Genomic DNA, 17916 nt, shown 5'->3' with positions numbered 1-17916 from the left:
TGTACAAATATGTACACACATGTATATACATTCAGAGCAATAATAATGAGTTGACTGCTTTCAAAAAGAAGATAGTTAATATTATCACATGAAGAGTACATATGCATGAATATATGGAGATGAAATGTACTCAAATCATCTACTTTTGTTTATCTGTTATTTTGATTTCTTTTTTTTACTGATAACTAGCATGTATGCATTGTGTTTGTATTCATATATGCTTATGTGTATCTGTGACATGTGTTTTTAATACTAAAGCCATGAGTTACAGCTAAATGGGCACATTATACATATTTGGTACAAGCATTTACACCAGGCGCTCAAAACAAAATATTTCTTGACCCATATTGCATGTTATTTTAAGTTGGAAAACAATGAATAATCAGAAAAGGAAAAACTAATCATGTTTTATGTTCAGTGACGTTTATAAACAGATGATTCAGGTGCCTATCTATTGTTGAAAATATTGTTTTGCTATATGACCCTCAGGTAGAGAAGCTTACTGACATCTTGAAATGCCATTTTAACGATTAAAGATCTGTTTTTAAAATTATATCCTCATTTTCCCTACCGAAGCTTTTATTCTGAAATGTCTCCTACCGGAAGCACTTGCTGGGCGGAGTCTCCGGTTTTCACTTCCTTGTTGCTGACAGCTAACAGTGCTGCACAATGAAAATACTCACGTTGTGGAGCTTGTTTTCCACATACTTATTAGCCAGCAGCCTAAACATCGAGGTGAGTGCACATTTGAATCGCGCACAGCCATGAAAATCCCACCAATCTATATTTTACATTGAATTTTAGCTGAAATGTCGTACCCATGTTAGCCTCTGGTGCTGTCATGCTAGCTGTTTTGGTGATGGCTCTTGCTGCTTGTACGAGCCGAAACAGATTTAAAAATAGATTTATTCATTTTTCTCCACTCAGAATCATGCAGCACAGTTCTTCAGCAGTGGCCATACCAACAACTGGGCTGTTCTGGTAAGAATTCATTGATGATTCATTGAATTAAGATGCATATATATAATTTAAATACATGCTAATTTATTGTCTGTATAACCGATGGGAGCTGCAGAAACATGCTTGTGCCTGATAAACCTGCCACAGACAACTTTTGTCTCATTTGCATGTTATTTATTTGATACACAGGTATGTACATCCAGATTCTGGTTCAACTACCGTCATGTGGCCAATACTCTGTCCGTCTACAGAAGTGTTAAGAGGCTGGGCATTCCTGACAGGTAACTAATCAAATGTCAAGTCTTATTGTTCGTCATTTTATTGTGTCATATTTAGATGGTGGTGAAGGCATTGAGGTGCTGGACAGAGTAAAAGCACTGCATGTCCATCAAAATGAATTAATTCGTTCACCAAGCTCTTCTTCAATATGCTCATTTAATTTGCCCAAATATTTCTGGATGCCTTAAACGTGGTCGAGCTGCAGAGGGCAACAGGACAAATGGAGAGTGAGAGACAAGAGGATTGAAATGTAACCAAGATCCCTGCTGTACCTGAACTGGTTATGTTGAGGATACAATACAAGGGAGGCTCCTGTTAGAGTGCCCTTAGCTAGAAGTATGTATATGCACTAATTGGCCACAACATTAAAACCACCTGCTTAATATTGTGTGGGTTATCCTTGTAAAGCCAAAACAGATTTTAACTGCCAAGGCATGACCATAATACCTCTAAGGGTGTCCTTTGGTGTCTGGTACTGGGACATTTGTAGTGAATTCTTTGGATCCTATATGAGACCAGATTGGGAGCTTGGGGCCCGGTTGACACCTTGAGCTCTTGGTCATGTCCCTCAAGCTATTCCTGAGCAGTTTTTGTGTTGTGGCCTGGTGCATTGTCCTGCTGGTGGGGGGTCACTGCCATTAGGGAGTGCCGTTGCCATGAGGAGATGTACTTGGTTCACAACAACAATGTGTTGAGTGATTCGAGTGGTAATCAACAGAGTCCAAGGGTTGTCAGTAGAACGTTGCTGTGGTAAGATCATCAATGTTATTCGCATCACCTGCCAGTGGTTTTCATGTTGTGGCTTATGTGTATGTTTTTGATCAAATGCTTTATAATAATTTCACAAATTATTCCGTCCTGAAAGACATGAAACTTGATATAAACTTTGACATTTTATACATTTTTAAACAAAACTCATGCAGCAGAATTGAATACCATTGAATACCGCTGCAACCCTCGTCTGCACCAATACTGCTGTTTTACAGCTTGGTGGAATCATGTTTGTCTTTTTCGTTTTAGAATAAGATGACACTTGATCTGGTGGGTTCCTTAAGTCAGCGAACTCATCAGCTGTCATCTGTAGCTCAAGTGGAGTGATTCAATCACTGGTTGTGACATACTGAAGTTGCATTAAGTGAGACAGTTAACCATGAACTGCTCCACCTGTGAGTGTATATATGTCAAAGAAAAACAGTTAAATTGTCTGTACAGTGATAATGATAAATAACTCATCATCACACTAATGGTGTAACATAGCGCTCATCAGCTGTTGTGCGTCATTGGTCATTCCACTTATCTTCTAATGTCCTCTGTCATTTTCTCTTTTTCCAGCCACATAGTGCTCATGCTGGCTGATGACATGGCTTGTAACCACAGAAACCCAAAACCTGCCACAGTGTTCAGCCACAAGAACATGGAGCTGAATGTGTACGGAGACGATGTGGAGGTGGACTACCGAGGATATGAGGTTTGTTCACTTTTACAGACAGACAGCAACACTCACAACTGTAGAAATGTGTTTCTCAGCAGCTCAATGCGACTCTTTACAATCTGTATTGTATTGTATTTACCAGGGTCAACACACAGGCTCTAGATTGAATTGTGTTTAATTTTGACTGTTAGACTGACTTTTAGACAAGTCGTCTTGTCTACATATAAACTTTTTTTTAAACATCAAGAAAAGTAGTTCCTGGGAACTCCCCTATTCCAATGTAGTGTTAAAGTGCTTTATAAACCTGAGTACTATATAATATTACTCATGTAGAAAGGTATTTCACAGGTGTAGTAGAGAACTCGAGGGGGCTTTGATTGTCATTATTCTTCCAGTGTTTGCTTAGTCTATTGAGCAGGAAATGTATAGGCAGCTTTATATCATATGCATTCTCTAATAGAGGATAGTGTTTTGTTTATTATGGCACGGAGAGCCCCTCTTGTGTATCCGCTCCTTATCACTGTTTGTTTTAGATTATTTCCTTTGCTTTGTGCCGGCTTTTTAAAATTGTATAAACACTGCGCTACTCATTCATGTTTGCTGTCAAACTGTAATCATGTGCAAGAATAGTTGATAAAGTTAAGGAGGAGAAATGGAAGAAAAGAATACCACAAGTAATTGATTTCATGGTAATTAAACGATAAGTGAGGCAGTTACCTTAATCTCCTGACACCACTTTTTGAGTTGACTGGTGAGATTATGTTCCCTTTTTTTTGTCCGGTCCCAAACTGCTCGGGTTCTGTGCACTGAATTACAAATTGCGCATAGTTTTTATTTACCCTTTTGTATTCTGTCCATGTTTCAGGTGACAGTGGAGAACTTCCTGCGTGTTTTGACTGGAAGGCTGCCACCCAGCACTCCGCGCTCCAAACGCCTCCTCTCTGATGACCGCAGCAACATCCTCATATACCTGACCGGTACAGCACAAATGCACAGACTCTCCACTGAAACTCTTTCTCTCTATTTACAGTGGAAAAAGACAACTTTCACTCTCCCTGAGTGGTTCCAAGTGGTATTATCATCGGTGCCATGTTTTTGCGACAGTGGCTTTCCACAGACTGCAACCACCGACAACACAGGACAAAACATGAGTTTATTCATTCATGTAGTCAGTAATGGAGACGTGAAAGCAGATAGAAATGGTGCTAGGCTTCGAGTATGACTTGAATGTGAGTCAGTCCTCATTTCCCGGGAGATTTCATGTCCAGTAGTGGACAAAACTACATCTCTAAAGTGAGGTTTATAAGGGTGATGCGATGCTGATGGTGTCTTTTTTCTATAGTCATTACATTGTAAATCATAATTTTCTTATTTTTCTCATTTTCTTAACTTATTTTGCTAGAAGCTAATTTAATTTTGAAGCATTTATTTTCTGTGTACTCATTTTTTCTACAGTGACCAAACCTCTGCTTAAGTGAAAGACTGATTTGAATTTCAATTACCCACAGAGATGAGACTCAAACAAACTCTATTGCTTTCAATCATACATGTAGGTGAAAGGTAGCAAGACTGTAGGAAGTTTCATTTAATCTTGTCATCAATTTCGCTAAAGGTTAATATTTAATTGATTAAAGTTAAAGTAGAGTCGGTCTTTGTTCAAGGTGTGGTATCCCACCTCCTCTACAAGACACTACACTCTAAACTCTACAAAGTAAGAGCATGAAGTTTCCTTATAGAAAAACTGTAACAGTTGTATGGCACCTCTCAGACAGAAGCTGTCTTTGTCTTTGTTGATCTTGAAGCCGCATTGAGGATATAGCATCTTATCTTATTTGATTTGCCCTGTATGGAAATGGGAAGCATCTGTGGAGAGCAATTAAGTTGGTCCAGAAGTTAAGATCATACAAACATTGACAGAATTATATTGTGCTGTGCTGAGATTTTTGTTTGAATTGAAATCCAAATGCTGTAAAAGGCTGCCACAACAAGGGAGCCGTAAATTGATTATCTGCAACACTGAACATATTATACCTCATATTCATTTGTATTTTACATTATGTCTTTCAAGTTAAGTCCTAGAGACTCTCTAGTGAAGTATTTTTAAGGCATATAGTTGGAAAAAGTGCGTTTTTATCTAACCTTTTCTTCATCTCGTGCATCTGTGGCAGAATGTACTATCCTCTGCTATAACTGAGTTACAGTCATTTCTCCTACACTGTACGCTCTGCTGCACTTCCCTTTTCATGTTTCTTGTTATTTTCCTTTCTATATCATGTTTTGCATTGTGAATCAGAGAAGAATGAATTATTCATGATGTGTGTTTGTTTGACAGGCCACGGTGGGAATGGCTTCCTTAAGTTCCAGGACTCTGAGGAGATTAGTAACGTGGAACTTGCCGACGCGTTTGAGCAGATGTGGCAGAAAAGGAGGTAAATAAACTGGAAATATACACAGACGTGGGATTGAAAAGGTCCTTGTGATGTAACACTGTAACACTGTGTATCCTTCTGAAGTCCACTTCATTTCTTTCCCCTGAGTGCCAATTAGCTGTGCAGCATGTCAACAACAAATTGAGGGCATGAAACTTATGAACCTATGGATATGAGCAGATTCTCTGGAAGATTCTTTGGAAAATTTTCATGTTGTTCAGTTATTTAGGGTATTTAAAGATAGGTTGCAACAGTGCTTTGGTGCTAAAAGGTGGAATTTCAAGAAGTAATTAAAGACTTTTTCTGAAAATGTTGTCTTTGCTTGAAATTCTGTTATTGCTGCAGTGACGAAGAACTGTACTTATTTCACACTTTGATTTGACTTCAACTGCAACAGAGCACACATTTATCGCTGTTGTTTCAACCTGAAAAGGTCAATGAACAGTAGCATTCTGGGATTTAAATTAAAGTCAGTGTACTCAGATTGTAATGTACTCGTATTCCTTATGCAGGGCTGTTACAGAGTACCTTAACACCAGATTTGAAGGCTGTGTTTCACTATCATCTCAGATGGAACATTTCTAGTGAGTTAAATATCTACACACTGAGCATCACCGAGGAGCTCTGATGCACTTGTAACATTCCCCAACGTTTGCAAAGGCTGGAATTTGCAAAAAGTGTTACGCATGTCCAACATGGCTGGAAACAAATGTTGATACGTGTTAAAAGCTGAAATGCTCCAAGAAGCTGAGGAAACTACAGAAATTGTGGATTATTCTCTGTGCGTTCATCACCATGACTCTCCAGGAGTCCAGAGATCCCAAATTGATTTGAAAAGACAGTATTTATACCCTTTCTAAGGCTCAAATCTTCACTGTACTTGCCAAGCTAAGTGGACAGAGTAGGTACAGAGATCGACTGGATGTCAAAGGTATGTCCTTTTAAATCAATTTGGAATCTCTGGGAGCTGTATGGAGCCAGTTGTAAGTGTTTTTATTGGTTATTTTAAAACAAGTCCGCAGCTACTTCAGTTGTTTAGTAGAATTCTGCAACGCTGTTTTGCTGTGAAGCTCCAGATATTTTTTGCGGACTACAAAACTTCACCCGACTGTCCATCGAAATGGAGGTCAGTACTCAGTGCTCAGGGAATTTACATTTTTTTTGGGGAACTCTTCCTTGAATATAAAAGATGTCCGTTTTTATTTGACAAAATTCTGTCAGTTGTTTAAACTGCTTTGTTTCACTTATCAAATTAATCTAACACATCTTCTAATGCTACAATAGCAAATAAATTACTGTTATACACATATTCACACAACCTCTTGTTAGGGATAGATTTTCATAAATGGATCGGTTGCTTTTTCAGGTGTTTCATTGTTCAATTGGTGAATAGCGAGACGCCAAATGAGCAAAAAAACAGCTTTCTGCTCTCAACACCTCTATTGTCCTCCAAACCCATCAATAGAGAGTGTCTGGGTTACAGTCAGTTACCCCAGGCTGCTAGATAAAAGCTTAGTGACGCCAGCTTTGATGCTGATGTGATAATTGCAGGCTTGAACTGCCAAATTACAGTCACCATAGAGACTTGGCCACCTTCTTCCATCGTTCCCAAACCACCTCAGTTCAGTCAACTGGATATAAAAGTGTCGTCATGCATCTTGCCTAAACAAGGGGAAGAAGTTAAAGTGAAATGTCTCCTTGTTAGAGGGAGAAAGGGAGGAAGGGAGGTAGAAGCTGAGTGCGTGGGCGTGTTAGAGGGACTGAATGAAGCTGTACTCGGTCACCATGGCAACTGCAGTATGAGAAATGGTTGGAAGGTTTGTGTGACACCAGGTTTTATTGGAACAAATACACGAGTGATATGCCAGCTGTGCCTTTTCTCATTAGTCCGGTTAGAGAATGTAGGTATATTATCCCGTGTGCATGTGTGTGTGTGTGTCTTTGTGTCTTTGTGTCCAGGTACAATGAGCTGCTCTTCATCATTGACACCTGTCAGGGCGCCTCCATGTACGAGAGGTTCTACTCTCCAAACCTCATGGCTCTGGCCAGCAGTCAAGTTGGAGAGGACTCCCTGTCGGTGAGTTGCATACCCTCAGACTAAGGAGATGAATTAGAAGTCATCAATCAGTCTGTCAAGTTGTCTAAGAAGCAGTGTGGTTTGAAACAGAAGACAAAGCTGTGTACTCCCACCATAGTACAAATTCTCCTACTCTAAACATTTAGTCTCAAATTTCTGCAGTTTTTCTGTCCTGTCTTTAATGGATTTGGGGGAAATTTTAGCTTAAGCAACCCCGGTCAGCATTACCCAAGATGTTTTAGTTAACGTTTTTTCAGTATATTAGTTCCCCTACTGAAATCTTCTTCTTTTGAAAGAATAAAACTGAAGACATAGTCACTAATGAAAGCTAAGAAACCAGGCAGCATTATGGTTGAATCAAATAACAGGGTCAGGGTCATGTACCTTTTAGTCTCAGTGTTTTAGCTCAATACCATGAATGAAGCCGCCAAGTGCTCTTGAAGCATCTATTTTCTTTTAGTGTAGATTAATTAATGTAAGAAGGGACAGTGCAAATTAATAAAATACATGATCATACTTCGGTAAAAAATTTCAGAATTAGCTAAAAGGCTTGAAAGTTTTGAACCAACTCTTGAGACTAACATTAGCTTAATTAGCGTTTTGCATCATTATAGGCAGGTCTAGACTTTCACAACTGTAATCTTTGCATCTAAAAAATGCAGCACTTTACATTGTAGGACTAATGGCAGAACATGTTGTATATTTAGTCAGTTTTGCAGTTAGATCCTCTAGTAGCCACTGACAAGGTAAAGCTATTCTTTCTGGTGTCCAAACAAGTAAAAAACTATACAAAACACAAGGGATCAAAACAAATACATTGTAGACAATGACACTACTGTTCTCGTTCCTTTATGGAATTTTTGAGGGCACTATACAGTGGATTATTGTTTGCTATTTAATTCTGTATTTTTGAAAAGAGACTGGACATTAAATTAAATGCCTCCCGAACAGCTAGTTTTCATTGGCAGTACCTTCGACTGATGTTAATGGGAATCCTAGAATAAATACAAAAAATACAACACATACAATAGTTAAAAACATACTACACTGGGATTAAAAAAACATATGTAATACTGTTAAATAACATGAGAGGGCAGAATAGATTATCAGATATACAGGTGGATAAAAATAGCATCAGATTAACTTTCATTTTTGGAACACTAAAATAAAGTGGCGGACAGTAAATATAGGTCAAAATATAGTAAATAGTGAGTGTTATTGAAAACATTTAGTAATATCTTCACATTTACTTTATTGCATACATGCGCCTCAAGAGTAAAACTGAAACGTGATGTGCTCTTGACATCAGTATCCTCTCCACATTACAGAATGACACCAGTGTCACTTGTCATTACACACTTTGCCACACTGATTATGTGTGAGGAAAAACTGGCATAGTTTGAAGGCAAGTTGTCAAAATACTTTTTCTTCCAATGTCATTACCCAACATTTAGTGTTACTGCTGTTTATTCCATCGCAACACAATCTTTGAATACAAAAGCAGCTCAGTTCTTCAACCCATGTCTGAAAAGCACGGGACATTAAAACTCTGTACATGTTGTGGTGATGGCAGTTGCTCATTATGACACCCTCACTGATTTAATTCCTCCCACACATTAAAAACAAAACCAAAGCGCACAATTCTTGGACTGTTTCTGTTTGATCGGCAGCTGGAGGTTGGCCTCTGTGTACTCATTTGTGTGTCAGTCACTGTCAGAATTCACAGGAATTATTCTTCAGTGATGACATACAAGAAGAAAACACAAGGAGATAATTTGTCTAAAAAATGAGTTCTGAATGAAAAAAAATACCATCGAAGCACCTGTGCTGATTGAGTTCTGCTGGATAATGAATACTTTTATTTTTGTATTTCTTTCCTACTGTGATTTTGTAGCACCAGCCAGATTTGGCCATAGGAGTCCATTTGATGGATCGTTACACCTTCTACCTTCTGGAGTTCCTGGAAGACATCCATCCTGCAAGCAAAACCAACATGAATGACCTGGTGTGGATGTTCTTGCCTTTTACCCAACATCAGAAAGTCTACCCGTATGGTAGAACGATATGTTTTTTTTTTCCCTATTGTTTAGTTGTTGTTTAGTCTCTAAAATGTCAGAAAATAGAGAAAAATGCTCAGTAATTTTCCAAATCCAAAGGTGAGGCGATGTCCTCCATGTTTTTGTTGCATAAACATTTTTGGTTGATAAATAACGAGTGGCAATTTGAATAGAACAATCAATTCAGCACTCAAACCAGTCACCAGAATATGATGTTGACAGTTTACGCTTCTGCAAACAGATCACGATCCCTGACCCTCTGTTAATTAAACGCAACTCTAATCAAGATGTTCTACAGATAGGAGGCCTGATGTTCTAGTTATTTTGAGTGATTTAATTTGTTTGCAAATGTCAGATGTGTGATTCTTACAGGTTTTATTTATAGGGTTCTGAGAAAGTGTTGATGGGCCTTTTTCTTGTTGAACACTTATTAAGTTACCCCCAAGAATTGTTTGATTTATTGATGTAAAATAATTGTTAGCTGTAGCCCAAATTAGAGCAGAAATTAATGCTGTGGCAGAATGACTCAGTTCCTGTGGAATCTTCTGGGATTTGGTACCTACAGTAGAGAGATAGTGTCTGTCCTACACTGTTCTCCTAGTCTAGTGTCAGGTATAAAGTTTCTGTCCAGATGAAAGTCACACAGGGCTCAGAGCACTTGAAGCAGAATGTCTGACACTGTGTTAAGGTTCTGGGCCTTTGACACATGACGGTGGTGAGTACATGCTGCTCCAGGCCATGGCTCAGTCTCAGCAGCACCTCCTTTTTCATCTTTTACACTCCTGCAGTGATCCACTGGCCCTGGGAGAGCACTCCTCATCCCTACCACCTACCCTACCTTGCCTCACCCAGAGTTAGAATCAAAATACTTGAAATCCTGCCTGTGGCACTCAGTCAGAACTCAATCAATTGCGCTGGGTCAAAGCTTATTATCCTTTCCAATTTCCCTGTTTCTGAAGATGCACTCTTTGTTCTTGTACCATTTTGTCGAATTAAGGATCAATACTATAGAATCCCAAGATGAGCCCACCAAGTTTTCTTTTTCTTTTTAAAATCCAGTCTACAAAGTCTTTTCCTTTGTTGAAACAGAAATTGCCTCACCTCTCCATTAAAATCCCCCACCAGTCTTGTGTTTTTTATAAAGTCCTGTTTGGCTGATAGAGATTAAGTTAATTTTACTTTAATGATTTTATTTTCCTTTCAAATGGAGAGCCCAGTCAGAAACCTCACTGGTGAATCACACCCTTCAGAGGATTAACCCACAAGTGGTAACACACCAGGCTTTGAAAGATTTGTAATTGACGACGACATGCACAAATGTCAGGCTCCATGCCTTTAATCTCCTCCGCACACTGTCACATATTTTAACACCTCCCACTGCAGCTTGAGCGATGTTTGATTACAGCTGGCTGCAAGCTGCAGTTTTCTATCCGTGGAATGAAAAGTAGGAGACACAAACTCTTAAACACTCCTCTATAGCCTGGTAAAGTGACCTACGACATATAATCAATGCTTTGACCTAAAGCATAGGACGGCAACATCGGAGTGGATATTATTATTGTTTTAGTGTAGTTCCCTGAGTGGCTCTAATGGGAGCAGAGGATCTTTGACTGTTAATGCTCCAAAGATGCAATAATTCAGCGATTTGTTGTCAGCTATTAAACTAATTGCTGGTTATTTTGCTAATCGACTAATAGATTTGCACACTTTAGAAGAAAATTAGTCACAATTCTGATTAAAGCTTCTTACATGTGAGTATTTTCTGGCCTCTTTGCTACTCTATGATAGTAAACTAAATACTTTTGGTTCCAAAATCTAAACAAGACTTTTGAGGACATCGTCTTCGCTTTGGTTTTTTCCAAATTGACATTTTCACCATTTTCTGATGATTTATAGACAATGGCAATGAAAACAATTGTTGGTTGCAGCCCTACTATGTGCTGTTGGTTGCTCTGTGTCACGTATTTGTTTTGTCTGCTTCCGCAGTTCAAAGTCTGTCCCAAGAGTCAGTGTGTGTCCACTCCAGGCCACCGTACTGACCTTTTCCTGAGGGATCCAGGAAGTGTACTCATCACAGATTTCTTCGGTAGCGTGCGCAAAGTGGAGATCACCATGGAAACCATTAACCTGACCGACCCAATCGAGCAGGTGGAGCAGAGGTAAGCTGAGTTTGTTTGTTTGTCTTCTACCTTCTAATGTGTCTGTATGGCAGCTGGTGCACATAGCAATGCAGCAGCTGGTAGCTTCTTTACATTCTATTTTTGTTTCCATTTATCGATTTCCTTACGCTTATCTGCACCGGAGAAGAAAGTGTGGGTTTTGGATTAAGAGCAGAGGACTATAAAAATGCTATTTTTTTCATTTGTTTTTCAACCCTGTGGTGTATGATGGTAATTAAATCACACTGGACCATGAATATAGAACAGATAACAGCTATTTGAAGAAACCCACATTGTTCAAACTGTATTTTGCAGTCATGGATTTTCTAGATGTTTTTATTTAACGGGGAAACTGTCACATTCCCTTCCAGTGTTTCCAAGTGGTAATATTGTTGGCCCTGTTGTCACAAATGCAGCTGGATTGCTTGTATGTTTTTCTCAGAGTAGCATTGACCAACAACACAGTACAAAATGTTTTGTCATTCATTTAGTGTATAATGGTTAACATGAAAGCAGATATAAATGGTTTTTCTCAGGAGATTTTATGCCTGGTGGCAGACGAAATTGTTTAGTGAAAGGGAAGTTTTTAGGGAAACTAGTTACTTCATAAGGTAAACCAAAAACCTTGTGTTTTAATAGTTTATGCAGAGTTGCTAAGCTTTTCAACATGGGAAATGTTGAAAAATACACTTTGATAAGCTCATTAGTATATTGAACCCTGAATGAAAGTAGATCAACCTTTTCATTGCAATACTCTTCTATTCTCCCCAAAACTTCACAAATCAGTGTCTACCTTGAAATGTCTTTTAAAAGCTTTCTCTTTCAGTGAATGTTTTACTTATTCCTCTTTATACCATTTATTAACATTTTTGAAGGCCAAATACTTGATATTCTATATCAGAAAGGAACTGAAAGTAACTCAATGATATTATAATGCTCTGTAAATGTCATTACAGTGCAAATATTTCCAGTAATCCTGGTAATTTAGCTGTACAGTGCAGTAATGTTTGAAGTGGATTAGTGACAACCTGGACATAAAAGCCGTAATTGGGGTCAGTTTCTGTGTGTTTTAACTGAAGTGCTTTGAGGGAAACTCATTCTCTCTTTGGTTCCCAACTAACTAGAATTCGATTTCTATTTAGAACTCGTCACATTAGTGATATTGATTTCCCCATTAATGATGTGTTGAGTGGCCTGTTTCAGGGAGAGTAGACCACACAGTGGGCGTTGCTATGGCTACCCTGTAAGGCTGACCAATAAAAGATTATTTAAGCTGACAATAAAGCTAATTTAGATAGTTTTCCCTGTTTTTTTTTTAATCAGTACCAGCACTTCGTGTTCAATTTCACAGCAAAATCAAGATCTTAATTGATCCTGTCTGGCCTCATCAGGCTGTTGTTCAGTAATTCTTCCTAGTAAGCAGCAATGTTTCTGATGGAATATCTGTGGCACCACCCTGTGGCAAACTGGACAAAGTGCACCCAGGTTTTATTAAGCACATTCCGTCATTGCATCAGGTTGACACATGCTGTGATAAATGCATTTGGTCACTAGATGGCTGCAGAGAGCCGTCAAACTATTACAAATCATCCGCTCGGCATCCTCACTAACTGGGGACATACTGTTTGCTTTCTCATATTGGCCAGCTCACAGACACACTAATCCCATAATAAGGATGATCACCAGGAGTTTCAGGAAACACACAGATGACGCACCACAATGTAAACAGCCATCCATATTGACTCAGATTGCGGTGCTGTACAAATAGATGTGATGGAAATTAAAACTTTATTCACGATAACGCTCCCACTACTTCTATTAATTTCATTAAGCTGGGATTTAATTGTGCCACCGGGAGGTATTATAGTTGAAGAATCTTATGTGGTTGGCTGCTAATTAGTAATTAGAGGTAATTGCCACACCGATTTTACTCTTTGGCTGTTTTGGCCTCAGGCTACTTGAGTAATTTCACACAACTTCCCCCATTACTTTATTATTGATTAGGCCCAACACATTAGGCCTGCTGATCCTGAATGCAACAGAGAAACACAGCCCCAGTGTTATCGAGCGGCTGTTGGCCTAAATCAGTCCTAGAGAGAGTCATTTTATCTCCAATTCTGATGTAAGAAACCAGCAACCCCCTGATTCATTTGATGTTTAATGGAGTGAAGTTTATTCCTGGAGCACCAGTAGCATCTTTCTCTCTTTAAGGAATGATCGATAACGATATTGTGAATGTTCAAAGATATTAGAGAGGCTAACTATACTCTCAGCAATTTTGTACGTTTCAGTTGCATTAAGTGCTGGACAAGTGTCACAGTTGTATTCACCACTAATTTGAAAGGGAGGTTTGGCATGCGAGGACATTCTGCAGAGAAACCAAGGTTGTTGTCATGCTCTTGAAATAATTTCATTTAATATTATTATGTGTTGCCAGAAAAATTGAAGAACTGGCGTTTTCAAGGTGACTGTACTACCGGTGTTAAATATGTGCGGTTCACTACACATAATGATAGTCAGGCATTGTCCCCTGTGAAGGGAAATTAGAATAGAACATTTGATAATCCAAAGGTCCTCCTCTGCATGTTCTTTTTCTCTCATCATAGAAATTGACTGAATGTTGTTGTCAACAAGCTTGCAGCTGTCAGGTTAGCTCAAAAGCAAAACTCCTCGTCCTCAGTTGTTGCACAGAACTGAAACTCTATGCTGAGCTGATGAAATTCAGTGACAGAAGAATCCAGTGTTATGCACAAAAATGCGTGTCTCTGTGGACTTAAACCCCAGGAAAGACCAGCAACGTTACTAGAAATGGTGTAAATAAATGGGGCTGCAATTATGACTGAAATGTGGCTAGTGAACAGTGAAAGCAGCAGTGAAATACTTACAATTAATATACAATTAATGGATTGGTCTATCCACAGACAATGATCTTTGAATTGGTTAATCGGTGGGTTGTGTTTCAAGAATAAACTCTAAAACACTGCCAAAAATGTGAGGATTTGCTGCTTTGTTTGTCATAGTTAACTGAATATCTTATATGAGCAATTTCTAATTTGTCACCTCAGGCTCTAATTATAATTAACTTTTCTCCACTTTGTTTTTATTAACAATCAGTTAATTGGGAGAATAATCTTCAAATTATCAGTCATGACAATAACTGCTGTTTGCATCCCACTCACAGTAATCATCCCACCTCCCATAAAGAAATAAAAAAAAAAATAGTCAGGCTTTTGTGTACAAATTCAGATCTGGACTTGGTTAAACCCCAAGCCAACTAATCTGGATCATAAAAACACAATCGCTAAGAAACGACAGAAGCCGGATCTTTATTAGACCCCTGTCTGGACACCACTGGTACAAATTTTCCAGTGCTATTATTTAACTTGATAATAGCGTTTCATAAGACCTGAAAAATGGGTTGTAGTGAGCTCTGTGAGTTCCCGCTGAGAAGAGATCACAGATGTCCTCTGAAACAAGCTGTTATTTAATATAGCGCTGCTTTAATCCACTTTTGTCAGCTTGTTCGGCCACTCAGACAAGTGGAGGAGGAAATTTAGAGAAGATGTGGATATGTGTTCTAGTGTGTACGCCAGTCTCTTTTTCATTCTCTTTCTTGTCTTCCCCTCGTTGCTCTCATGCCTCTCTTATTCTCTCTTCTCCTCTCACCCATTTGTAAACGGCCATTTCTTCCTCAGAACAGGCTCTTCCATTAAGTGAATTGCACTTGATGGAGAGGACGTTTAAATGGACCCCCTCAATCCTCTTCATTATACATAGACTTAACAGTGTAATGACATTGTCTGGTTATTCACTTCCAGCCATAGGTGCTTGTTGACTGAAAAGGGACTTCATGTGGGTTACAAGGCTCGCAGTATAATATAATAACAGCTATCAAATTAAAGCTGAATTCATATCCCATCAAGTTGTGCGGTAAATTGAATCTAATTTGTGACCTGCAGCGCTGTGTAGAGCCTACAAAAACTACTTGAGCCATTAGTAGAGCAGATGTTAAAAGGAAATATGTTTGACCTAAAGATGGCAGCTGGAGACAGCAGTGATACCAGAGCTGGGAGGGGCAGCCACATCCATTAGAATCAGCTAAGTGAATTGAAAAATCCTCTCCAAAAAAAAAAAAATCTCTTTATGGAAAATAAAGTGGAAAGTGGTCTGAATTGAATTAGAGCTCATCTCTTGTGCTAAGTGAAAAGAGGGGGAATCGGTGGTAAGACATCGCTGCTCTCACCGACATGTTTCCAGCGGCACAACGAGCTTGGAGCTCACGGAGGGCTCAGCGGGAGATCGTCTCCAGGCCTGTTTTCTTCTGTCTCTGTTCCAGTCCGTCAGAGTAGCTTCTGCCCTCCCGCACAGCCATGGTGAGAAGAGGGAAGGGGCAGAGAAATGGAGTTGAATGGAAAGGGATAAAGAAGGGAAAATAAAGAAGGAAGGGCAAGAGAGTGAAAGCCCCGGAGAAAAATGTGATGTAGCTCAGTGAGAGTAAAGAGACAGGAAGAAAAAGCAGAACAGGTTTGCTTCACACAGTGAGTGGTTGGAGGAGAGCCATGGTGGTTCACTCGAGGATATATGGCCCCAGTTTGTCAGCTGCTGTCTGACCTGAACTTTCTTTGATTAGCTGAAGACAGCCACTCGGTTGAGCCTCCTCTCAACAGTGAACTTTAGCTGAGACTCCTTGATCAGATTTTGATGTTGAGGTCATTCAGTCTTTCAGAAAACATTTATATATAGAGAGAGGCATAAAATGATTCCAAACTACCTGTGGCAACTGTCGCGTTCAGGTGGATCCAAATAGTTGTTACCGGATTGACAAGTTTTTGAGCTGGTGTCACAGATTTTTTTGACAGTTTGATTTTCTTGCTCTCATCTCTCTTTTTTTTAAAGTTCTGTTAGTGTTCACAGAGTTGACAACATTTCCCATATGGACACAGAATGAGGGATGCAGCAGATAACTGATTTCACTATCAGTCGTGGTTTAAAATGTCAGTTTTGTAAACGTGACGACCTAACTACATTTAGTGTTTAGGATCTCGCTTGCAAAAGGAACATTATGGAGTATATTATGAATAAAGGTCTTAAAGTGAGGAAAATAAAAAAAAAAAACAAAGAAACTAGCCGACTGCAGGTGTAACAAAGAAACGTGGCGTGGCAGCTGATGTCACATAGCAACAAGTTCTGGCAAAGTTACACATGCTGTCACAGGATAACACCTACGCAAGAGATGTTTTCAATTTCTTTCATTTATGGCCTACAAAGATGGCATCTTTGATCTGAGTTCATGTGTATATTTTTGTACTGTCTCTATTTACTCTTTTATTTTTGTCCCAAAAGGCAGAAAATGTTAATAACAAAAGTCAAAAAATGCTCTTTGTGATTATATGCATCCATAATGTTGTGAAATCAATGCATTATGATCGTGAAATCCTAAACTCGGCTGTCAAACATATGCATCCAAAGCGTCCCGTTGGTGTTCAGTTGGGTTGAGATCTGGCTTATAAAAACCATTTTCATACTCCTTAAACTTTTCACTGACCCCTTGTTCCCTATGAATGAGGGCATTGCCATCCTAGAAGAGACCAGTCCCATTAGCATAGAAATGTGTCATCAGAGGATAAACGTGATCATCGCTCAGAACAACTTTATATGGATTTGCAGTGACCCTTCCCTCTAAGGGGATCGGTAGACCCAAACCGTGCCAGTAAAATGTCCCACACAGCATAACAATGCCACTGTTGGCTATTTTTCTCCACCCTTTTATTCAGGGTTTTCCTTTTCATTCATCACCCGTCTTTCTGTAACATAGTTAGGAGCGTACAAGGTTAGAAAACAAAGAAAATCAAAAGAAAAACACATAAATTACGTAATATCTGGACGCTTCCTCTAAGAGCTATCAGGCAGCAGAGCTATCATACACTTATCATTGTTATAGGTATGGAGTTGTTCCAGAAAATGCATTAATTCTTTCCGAATTCCTCAGGTTTGTCTTTCAGAGCAAGTTCTATTTTTCTTAGGTGGATGGTACCTGGAGAGTCATTAAACTAATGTGCACTGAAAGTGGCTTCTTTTGTTTTTCTGCGTTGTAGTTGTAATTCATCACTTGCATCAGTTGCAGATATTACTAACACTGAAGAAAGCTGACACCAAAGAGTTATGATGTAATCGAGATGAGTAAATCAGCCAGTCGTAGCCAGAATGGGAAATATTTCTGGACTTTTTATGTGAAGAACCCAATTTATGATTTAAGTTACGAGGGAAACTTTGACACTATAGCTTCAAAAAATACACCAGCTTAAATAAAAAAAAAATGTCTTACTCCTAACAAATACCGATAAAAGACCAAATCAGCAAAGGTCTTGTCGGCTTCTAGATACTTTCCGACTTTTAGGCTGTATGTTGCTCTAATCCTCACGCCGATTCATTTGATTTCTAAATGGTAGGTAAGGCTGAAACAGCTGAACACTGTAGTGTTAAGCAAAATAAATTAAAGGAATGAAATGCCTTTTTGTTTGGG

At 39.0% G+C, this 17916-nt stretch overlaps 1 protein-coding gene across 1 annotated transcript in view; it reads left to right on the top strand.

Annotated features, from left to right (window-relative positions):
- Positions 1-576: 576 nt before the first annotated feature.
- pigk (phosphatidylinositol glycan anchor biosynthesis, class K) overlaps positions 577-17916 on the top strand; it is a 34599-nt gene continuing 17259 nt past the window's right edge. The window contains exons 1-9 of the mRNA XM_030401991.1: positions 577-735; positions 928-981; positions 1150-1241; positions 2572-2707; positions 3537-3648; positions 5004-5100; positions 7060-7177; positions 9072-9182; positions 11221-11393. Coding sequence (XP_030257851.1) covers positions 670-735; positions 928-981; positions 1150-1241; positions 2572-2707; positions 3537-3648; positions 5004-5100; positions 7060-7177; positions 9072-9182; positions 11221-11393 — 959 coding nt within the window. The 5' untranslated portion in view covers positions 577-669. The remainder of the gene's footprint in view (positions 736-927; positions 982-1149; positions 1242-2571; positions 2708-3536; positions 3649-5003; positions 5101-7059; positions 7178-9071; positions 9183-11220; positions 11394-17916) is intronic.

Source organism: Sparus aurata, chromosome 21 (genome assembly GCF_900880675.1).
Source record: "Sparus aurata chromosome 21, fSpaAur1.1, whole genome shotgun sequence".
NCBI classification, from domain to species: Eukaryota; Metazoa; Chordata; class Actinopteri; order Spariformes; family Sparidae; genus Sparus; species Sparus aurata.
The sequence above is the reverse complement of the archived record's forward strand: the minus strand, read 5'-3'. Positions and strand labels throughout refer to the sequence as shown.